General features: G+C 42.6%; 1 protein-coding gene across 1 annotated transcript; it reads right to left on the reverse strand.

Moving 5' to 3' along the window:
- Positions 1-324: 324 nt before the first annotated feature.
- On the reverse strand, positions 325-8,646 carry RHOA (ras homolog family member A). The gene is made up of 4 exons (XM_007955332.2): positions 8,491-8,646; positions 5,588-5,708; positions 1,718-1,848; positions 325-498 (listed from the first exon to the last, which is right to left on the reverse strand). Exons 1-4 carry the CDS (start codon positions 8,644-8,646, stop codon positions 325-327), a joined length of 582 nt encoding a protein of 193 aa, XP_007953523.1.
- Positions 8,647-10,294: the final 1,648 nt, after the last annotated feature.

Raw genomic sequence — 10,294 nt, forward strand, 5'->3', positions numbered from 1 at the left:
CAGCCTAATTCACAAAAGTTACCAACTTTTTCTCTTTCTAGAAAGAAGCAAGAAGTTAAGAAATCCCTTGAATTAGCGCCTGGTGTGTCAGGTGGGAATGCAGAGGAGGGCTGTTAGAGCAGTGTCAGAGGGACCCTGGTGGGCCAGAGGGGTTGGACATCATTAATAATCATGGTTGGCTTCTAAATACTGGTAGCAAGATGACTTCTGATTTGTAATCTTAGGTAAATTATAGATAAATGAAAAAGGCCAGTAATCATACACTAAGATTAATAAACAGCACTTCAAAATTAACCGCATGAGGGTTGTGCTTGCAGCGAGGTTTCACAAGACAAGGCACCCAGATTTTTTCTTCCCACGTCTGGCTTGCAGAGCCGCTCTCGTGGCCATTTCAAAAACCTCCCTCACTCCATCTTTGGTCTTTGCTGAACACTCCATGTACCCAAAAGCACCAATCCTATTTGCCATATCTCTGCCTTCTTCGGGCTTTACTGGCTCCTGGCAAAGAAAAAAAGAGTACTTTCAGTTAACAGTTAACATTTAATAAGTAGGCACAGAGAATTAAAATTCAGTTAGAAATACTTCTACATACGTATGTGCTGTTAAGAATGTCTGGCTAAGAAGTTACCATAACTTTTGAGTAGTGGCAGAATGCCTAAGGCATTGACTGCAAACCAGAAAGCTGGAGGTTCAAACCCACCAGCCCACTCCTTGGAAGGAAGACTGGGCAATCTACTTCTGTAGTGATAGCACCTCGGAAACCTAAGGAGGGGTCACTATGAGTTGAAATTGACTTGACAGCAGTGAGAGCTTGATTTGTTTATAACAATGTCCATAAAATATAAAAGCTACCGGGGGCAAAGTTATGATAACTTCTTAGCCAAAGCCAAACACCTTGAGGATGTGAGTCACTGGCCCTATGGGCTTGGGACTATGGTCATGGGGGACATCAAGCTCAATTGGCATAACATACAAAAATAACATTTTACATCCTACTTTGGTGAGTAGCGATGGGGGTTTTCAAAGCTTTTGTCTGTAGCAAAGAACAATGAAGAAAATCAAAGATGCATGGAAACAGTTAGTCCAAGGGACTAAGTAGACCATGGGAACCTCAGCTCCCATGACCTGAGACCAGAAGTACTAGATGGTGCCAAGCTACCACTGTCAACCACTTGGAAAGGGATCAGTGCAGGAGATTCTGGACAGAGTGGGAGGAAAAAGACATTGTCTAAATTATGACCAAATGTTTGGCAGACATGTGTCCGGCCTACAGAGAGGATAAGATGTCACACCTCCATCATCCTTTTTATCAAGGCATTAGGGCTCTCTGTCTGTGGCTGGACTCCCTACCCTCAGGATTTCCTGATCCTTCTGTTGTCACTTATGTTATCTTCAGCCTCACTTCTACCAATGTAATAACTGAAGAGGAATAAAGGCCTGACGTTCCTGCCTCTGGAGCACTATTGCTGGGATGGCCCCTTCTGAGACTGGCAGTCCTTGGGGACACAGCACTACCTCACAGAAGGCATTCCATCTCTGGACTTAGGGACCCTCTGTGCAGTCCACAGCCTATGAGGGACGAAGAACAGAGGGATTTCTGAGCCTCTCTCTGCAACAGCCTGGCCTGTGAGGAATTCTGATGGGTCTTCCAAACTCTATTCTTGGGGCCCAAGTTTAAGAATGTTGTAGGAAGACACAGCCCTGCCCCAAACCATGCCTGCTTCATCTTGGCTAGCTCCCGCCTTGTGTGCTCATCATTCCGAAGATCCTTCTTGTTCCCAACCAGGATGATGGGCACATTGGGACAGAAATGCTTGACTTCTGGGGTCCATTTTTCTGGGATGTTTTCTGAAAGAAGTAAAATGCATAGAATTTGGGATTGTACATAATTCAATTATGAAGAATCTCCAAGAGATTCTGGTTAAATTGTAAACAAATTTTCTTTGTTGCCTTAGAAGTTTGTTGGACATTTAATGTAATCTTGTTAGTTACAAAACCAGAGAAAAAGGCAAAACTGAACCCCCTCTCTTAGCACAGAGACACCAACCGTTTCTCAGTCCTATCTAAGAACTCATGTTGCTGAGGTCCTCTAGAGGTAGGACTCAGGTGAGGCTCTGGTGAAGCAAAGGATCCAGAATCCAGGGTAGCTCCACAATGGCACTGTCTGCCTCTGAGAAGGAGCCACCTCACAGGCAGGGGCGCCCACTCTACTTTGCTCAAAGGCCCTCAGCACAACCCCTCACACCCTGTGAGGTACTGACTTTACATGGATACACAGAAACTTTTGAAAATGAATTATAACCAGCTGCAGCTTCTTGGCAACATTTTACTAACTTAGAAAGGCTGTATGTACATCCTGGTGGACGAGGGGCCCAGGTTCAACTCCCCACACCACCTTAGACATCTCAGCCCCAGAGATGATTTTTTAACATGGGGTAACAACAGTACCTACCTTACATAGTATTATTTTGAGGGTTAAATTAACATATACCAGGTGCTTAGTATGCTGATCATTCAAATGGTGCTGATTGTTAATCAAGACTATGTTTTATTAAAAAAAAAAAAGTATTTACTCTCTGATTTCAAAACACATTACCAAAATGGCAGGGGATGCTTAGACTGTATGTAGAAAGACCTTCTCTTATCTTCTGGCTGAAAGACCGTATCACATAGAGAAGCTACGTAAGCGAGGTCAGGAAAATCTAATTTCAGTGACACTTTACTCTTCAGCACACAAGACTGACATTCGACCACTTCCTTTCACAGCAGCTACAGGGTTGATTATTACCACTAATGTGACAACTTGAAACTCAAAAGTCTCCTTTTGGAGCAAAGAGTTTCCAAAGAAGTGCATGGTTCCTGTCCTCAGAGCAATGAAAAGAAAGGGTAGCACATCTCACAGTGAAGTAAAAAGGCCTCAGCATCCCTGAACCTTGTGGTCAGTTTTCAGTTCAGCTGCCAGTGATCCCCTTTGAAAGGGAAATGAGATCACATTGCTTACCTGTTCAAACCTGCAAGAGCTCCTCCTTACCCCTCACCATTATCCACCCTATTCCACAACCCTCACCTCCGCTCACTCTGTTAAAGCTGCACTGGATTCCGTCCTTCCTATTTCTGCTCAGGGACTTTGCAGTTACTTTTCTCTCTGCCTAAGAAGTTCCTTTGTTGGCTATCTGTATGGGCTCCTACAGGTCTCTGATCAAAGGTCTCCTTTTCAGTGAAACCATCCTGACTGCTAACCGGAAGGCTGGCGGTTCAAACCTACCAGCCACTCCTCAGAAGGAAGGTTGGGCAATCTACTTCTGTAGTGATACCACCTCGGAAACCCAAGGAGGAGTTACTATGAGTTGGGTCTGACTCAACAGCAGTTAGTTTGATTTTGTTGTTGTTGTCCCTAACCATCCTAAGACAGTACAGCAGATGGCCCACTCATACCCATCTCTCTTACTTTATTCGGAACACTCACCATTAGTGGATTTACTGTTGCTTTTACACTTCTGTACCCCCCTCCCATCTATAACAGAAGTTCCATAAATAGATGCTTAATATTTACTTACTGAATATATGACACCAACAATCAAATACAGAGCACAGAGAATTAGAATGAACTGCCTCTGTTTTATCTTCATTTCTGATAAATAATAATCAAGTCTAATTTTTTACTTTCTAATTCAGCAATGCCAAATCACCAATACTCTTTCTCGCCCTCAAAATCATCTCCTGGTCTTACTAGGGCACATCACTTCACACAGATTTAGAGATGATTTCCTTGGGCTTTTGGGAATCCTAGAAAGCCAGAGAAATTTTTGTCATCCAGATCAGGAGTCAGCAACTTAAATATGGTCTGGAGTCTATTTTTATTGGGACACAGCCACACCCATTCATTTACATAATTTTCTATGGCTGATTTCGTGCTGCAATAGCAGAACTGAGTAGTCATGGTAGAACTGTGTTGTTGTAGCAGAGATCATGCGGCCTGCAAAGTCTAAAATGTTTACTAGTTGGGCCTTTACAAAACTTTGCCAACTCCTGACTAGTCTATACTCTGGATCACTCGCCAGTGGAACAGCCAAGGCTACGAAAAGTAAACCACTGTCACAGGATTGACCAACAGCAGGGCTGAACCCTCACACACAGATTCTGATTCTTGGTTCAGCTTGTTCTACACTCAGACTCAGGGCCAGGCTGATTCAGCTCAGTAAAGGGCCTTCACCTACCTATGACACTCTCCTGCAATCCTCCAGTAAGGATATAGCATCCTTCAGTATCCAGACCCTGTCCCCAAGGATGCTTGTCTCTCAGATAGGGGGCTCAAGCTCTCTTTTCCACATTCCTTCCTACCTCTGCTGTCTTCTCCAAGGCCTGCTCTTTGGGGGAAGAGCCAGTAATAAACAAATCATGGCTAAAATAGAAGTCAAAAGACCTTTGAGACCAGGAGATATGTTCCTAAAAGAAAAAAGGTGAGACTGAGGAGGAAGACAATTTAGCTCTGGAGTTACTTTTGTCTCTGTAGTATTATATTTCTTGGTGATAAGGCACAGAGCCCAGAGCCTTCTCATTCCCAGAGGATCTAAATGAAGTCTTCGATGTGTATCTGACAGAAGGGTGTCACATGGCTCCATTTTTTCCCTCACCTAATGTACAGGGACCCCAGCCTCCATGATCTTCCAAGTAGCCCCCTACCAATTCCAGACTACTTAGAAAACCAAAAATAATCACAACTGCTGAAAATGACCAAAGTGAACCAATGGCAGAGAGAGTCTGCTTTGTCTCAGTCCTGGGGGACATAGCATAGGACGGTAAATCACAGCTTGGCTCCTTGAGCAAGTGGCTCAGTGTCTGGGAGTGCCCCTACTATCATCAGTAAGGAGGGATAAACCATGACAGAAACATAGTCACTCTAACTGCCTAACACACATAGGTCCAGGTTACCAACAGGCTTTCAAAAGTTGTTCATGTTGACTATCTCCTTGGTCTCCTGCTGCCCTGTAATGACAGAGCAGCAGCACCAAACAAGACATATGATCGTCGTCAGAGCACAAACTGAAAATTCTGCTTAAGGCCTTGGCACCCTGTTCCAGAATGTGAGGTCTGCATTGTTCAGTCTTTTTCTGAAGTAACAGTGGTTCCTGAAGCATGTGGCCACCTGGGCTAGGGGAACAGTCAGGTGCAAAGCTCCCTTTATCAGCTAAAATGCTTTAGAAAAGAGCTAAACAGAGCTTTAAAAACATATTGTGAGACAGTTAATCACCAATCTAGAGGCTGGGAAGCAGCAGGCTAAATATGAAGTGCTAAAAAAAAAAGGTGTGGACACCCAAAAAAAGCTTTCCCCAAATCTTAGTAAAAAAAAAAATAGCTTTGAATTTGGAACCCACTTGCTTTGTAATTTTAAACATGGCAGCCATGCCAGACCACGTATAAAGGGATCCAGGGTCCAGGCTATGTAAGTCTCGAAGGCCCCTCATAACTCCTGTTTTGAAGTTTACTCTACTGTGCAGATACTTGGTGCCTAGAAAGGATCCAGGAAACTGGCGTCAGCCATGCACATAGGGAGTGACAGTCAACATCAGGCTACAGGGCCACTCACCTAAACTATCAGGGCTGTCGATGGAGAAACACATCAGTATAACATCCGTGTCTGGGTAGGACAGGGGTCTCAGACGATCATAGTCTTCCTGCCCAGCTGTGTCCCACAAAGCCAATTCTACCTGTGATGAGGAAAAACAACCCCGAGTACAAGGTTAATCCCTCTTTTATAAGTGGTATTTCCAAGTGACCGTCCCAAATATGAAAACAGAGGTGTGTTCACTTTTAATAGAATTAGGCCCAAAGGTGAATGGTGTGTTTTTTTTAGGTTGAAATTACTCAAAATTACAAATTTTACAGACAGATCCTAGAACTAAATAAAATAACACAATTTAAAATATCAAGCCAAAAACTAACCTTGTAGCTTCTAAGAAGTGTTTAGTTATAAATAACCTTCTACGTAGGAAAGAAAATGGACAGAGAAGAGGGAGAGCTCAACTTAAGTAACACTCCACCAGGTGGGTGTATAAAAGGCAAAACAGACTGCATATGAGTAACTTTCTCTAACATATTCTCATTCAACAGTTTCCTTATTTTGTCTCATCATTTTGCTCCAATGTGGAAACACGGAGACAAGCCTAGATTTGAGCTGGTGGGTAGGAAAAGGCACCTTTGCGTGGGTATTAGGCAAGGTCTGCACTGTCAGGGAAGGCCTGTGGCTCTGCCTTAACTGCCCAAAAAATGTCTAAATGGCAGAATGGATGCATCACATAAGGTAGAAAGGTACTCAATTTCACACCTGGGAGCCTGTTCACCCAGCTGGGGAAGAAGGATAAACTGATGCCTGGGCCCTACACACAGATCCCCTCCCACACTGTCTAGGCATTGCAGCTAGCTGTCACCCCTTCTTACAGCCAGATGGGATATTCAATGCCTCTGCTCAGAGGCTCTTTGGGGCCCAAGGGGCCCTCCCGCCGATGCCTGCAATACCCTTCTCATAGTACTGTCACAGCCCAAATGTTAGTTTCTAAATATAACTTCGTCCTTAAAGTTGATGGCTAATTATCTGTTCTACCTCAACCTCTAATGTGTCACTCACAACCTCCACAAGTGCCACTGGTCCTCTGTCATGGACACCACTAACTTGGTATGTGTATCTGTGATATACTGATACCCAATCCTCATAACTGGTATGACCTCAGCATGGTAAAGCTCATTTACTACCTATCTAATCTCTCCCCAGGCACTTCCCCTCCACAGGTGTTTGAGTGTTCAGTTCAGTCATACCCAACCTTGTCTGGTTCTGATAGAAGTTTCTAGTGTGCTGAGCCTATCTTATGTCAAAATGGGCATTTTTATTTATGGCAAGCCTCTTCCTGGGACCATGATCACCTAAAATCTTGCACGACTCCTTAGAGTTCTGTGAGTGCACAATGCCACAAAAACATTCCCACCCAATATCCTCTCCCACCCTGGGGGGCTCCCAAGTTGCCCTGAAATAGGCAACTAGCCTGTGACACCTCTCCCAGAAGGGGTTCTCTCCTTGGGTAAGGGGCTCCTTACCAGGGTGTCAGGCATGTTCAAGGATGGCAGGCAAGAAAAAAACTTACAGACCATTCTTCAAGGTTTTAAGTCATGATCCCTAAACTGATTATAGGCAAGATTCTGGTCAGTGCCAAGACCTCCAGGCTTAGATGAGGCTTCAAAGATGACACAAAAGCTACATTGCTCTATTGCCTCCAACAAATACGTACTGTCACAGATGGGAATAGACCTTCCCGGTTAATGGTCACACACACTCTCCCTGAAGAAACTGGTGGGATAAATACAGCAATATACAGTCACCAAACATGGGAGAGCAAGGTGTCAAAAATTCTAATCTATCTCTGCCTCCCTCAAGCCACTAGCTTTTTGTTTATGGTATGGCAATGTTAGACAGAAGGGCATTAAGTGACAGCAAATCCAAAGATCTCAGTATATTCTACTCATTTCGTCACAACTAGGCTCTGTCTCCACACAATTAGTCTTCCTATCAGGCCCATAGCAACACCTACATCCAAACATTCATGAAGAGAATTGACTCAGGCTGGTTTGGCAACACTCTGCACTGGTGGATGACCTATAGATTGGGAGAAAGGAGATGGAATTATGGGAGCCAATGTATGTGGTGCCAGCAGCATATGAGAGCTGTGACTGAATGCCTAAGAGGACTAAGTGTGATAGAGAAACTCCTGTTCTAGTTTTCTTTTTAGTTGACCCATTTTCAAAAGGTATCTTCCTTCTTCAATAGACATACAGAAGGTCAGGTAAGACACTATGACAACAAGATGAAGAGGATAATAATAAAAAGATATACTTCAATTCCAGAAGAGCCTTACCCCAGTCTTACCACTAGGCTTTAAGGACAGACATGGGGAAACATTATTCTCACTGTCAATGACAAAAAACTAAAGAACTATTGACAGTCTTGTTTTATGTTAAAGTGAAAAAAAACTTGTTAAAAAATTAAGTGTGGATGAGGATGTTGGTTAAATAGTCTTACTGCTAGTGGTGGTACATTACTATACCCCTTTGAGAAATATTTTGAGTAAGAACCTCTCACCTTGTCAATCTCATTCCTGACTATTGGAGGAAATACTCAAGACATTTTTTAAAAAAAAAGTTCATCAATACAAAGAGGTTCATTTTAGTATTATCCATTTGGAAACAAACTAAATTTCAAATACAAATAAAGCTGAAAAGAGCACTTGTAATTATGCTGACCCATGTGAAATACGTATGGATGTGGACAAAGAAACAGAGCTGGGCGCTAAGATGTCAGAGTGAGAATGGAATTCTCTCTGATCAACATTTCTGTTGTAATTATATTATACACTGAAGAGGCAAAAGGGTCTACAACTCCTTACAGACCCTGAAAAACCTAGCATGTAAAACGGTACCAGTTGTTATGGAAGGTGTGCTCACCTGCTTTCCGTCCACTTCAATATCTGCCACATAGTTCTCAAACACTGTGGGCACATACACCTCAGGGAACTGATCTTTGCTGAAGACTATGAGCAAGCAGGTCTTGCCACAAGCTCCATCACCAACAATCACCAGTTTCTTCCTGATGGCAGCCATCACTGAAACAGAAGACAAGGGTGTTATCTGGGAAGCACAAAAGTCATCATAGTCCCAGGCTGTAACATGCACTTTTCTGACCTTGAGGTAAAAGCCTCTATTAGCCCACAAAGACACAAAATTCTAGTACACATTTCCACTTGGAATCAAAAGGCCAGTACCTGGTATTCCTTTATTTCTAAAATAAAGATGAATCATCCTCTCAATTGTTAATCCAGGAGCTCATAAAATAAGATTTTACAAGTGGCAGTAAGATCCAATGTTACCAGGAAAACAGGTAGAAAATTAACAATTTCAACAAAAATTTAAAACAATTAAGTAAGGACAACAATGGATACATCTGATCAGAAGCTACACAAAGTACTGAATTTTACGCCATCCCCTAAAGTTCCTTTCAAGGAGCTCTAGTAGTGTACTGGTTAAGGCATTTGATTGCTAACCAAAAGGTTGGTGGTTCAAACCCACCAGCCACTCCATGGAAGAAAGATGAGGCAGTTTCCTTCTGTAAAGATTTACAGCCTTGGAGACTATGAGCAGGAATTGACTCAATGGCAGTGTTTGGTTTTGGTTTAAATTCTTTTAAGTTAGAGCCCTTGGGAGGTATAAATGGGTAAGTGCTCAACTACTAACTGAAAGGTTTGTGGTTTACATTCACACAAAGATGCTTCAGAAGAAAAGATCTGGTTATTAACTTCTGAAAGGTCAGTCATTTGAAAACCATGTATGTAGTTCTATTCTGAAACACATGGAGTTGCTATGAGTCGTAATAAACTTGACAACTGGGTTTTCAAATTCCTTTTACAAGGCAGGTCTTGGAGAGTACATCTAGTAACTACTTCATTTAATTTATTTATTTTTAAATTTGAAAACAAAGGGAGATAGACCACTTTTCTACATCCAAGGGTACTCTTCTCTCCCTTATCAATTTTCCCTTCGGTCTATAAACCTTTAAATTACTGCTGCAACATCTGAGATTTTTCAATTCACAAACAAAAAACAAGGTCAAGTATTAATGCCACCTTAAGAAAAATACATGTAAGTCCAGAATTTGCTTGCAGATGCAGCTTCAGTTTGCTAAAGCAGGTCAAACAAGATGGTGCCTCTTTTCCAGATACTTCACAGAGAAGTCTGAGAAAACTACCAGGTGGACAGTAGATACTGATCTTTATGTGTTCCATTTAATTTTTGACAACTTCCTATTTTCCTACATTCATATTTTGTACATTCTAAGTTCCGATTATTAATGGATGTTTGCAGCTGTTTCTTCCCATTTTGAGTCATGCCACACCAGCAAAGGAGGTCCCAAAAGCTTTACTCCATCCACATCATTTAGGTCGACTCTACTTTCAGGAGGCAGTTCCTCCCCAGTTTCTTCCAACCTGAGGGGCTCATCTTTCGGCACTATTATCACACAATGTTTTCAGGGCTGTTCACAAAGTTTTCCAGTAATATATCAGCAAGTGTTTCACTGCTATTCATAAGGTTTTCACTAGTCAATTCTTTGAGAAGTGGATGGCCTTTTCCTTCTTCCCAGTCTTAGTCTGGAAGCTCTGCTGAAATCTGTCCACCACGAGTGACTCTGCTGGCATTTGAAGTACTGGTGACATAGCCTCTAGCCTTACAGCAACATGCAAGCCACCACAGTACG

Source organism: Orycteropus afer, unplaced genomic scaffold, assembly GCF_000298275.1.
Source record: "Orycteropus afer afer isolate SDZICR_OR568_19922 unplaced genomic scaffold, OryAfe1.0 scaffold00498, whole genome shotgun sequence".
Classification (NCBI taxonomy): domain Eukaryota; kingdom Metazoa; phylum Chordata; class Mammalia; order Tubulidentata; family Orycteropodidae; genus Orycteropus; species Orycteropus afer.

Coding starts and splice junctions, on each gene's coding strand:
- RHOA (XM_007955332.2), bottom strand. CDS start 8,646: ATGGCTGCCATCAGGAAGAAACTGGTGATTGTTGGTGATGGAGCTTGT. Junction 5,709..8,490: donor TTGAAGTGGACGGAAAGCAG/GTGAGCACACCT, acceptor TCCTCATCACAG/GTAGAATTGGCTTTGTGGGA. Junction 1,849..5,587: donor CGACAGCCCTGATAGTTTAG/GTGAGTGGCCCT, acceptor TACTTCTTTCAG/AAAACATCCCAGAAAAATGG.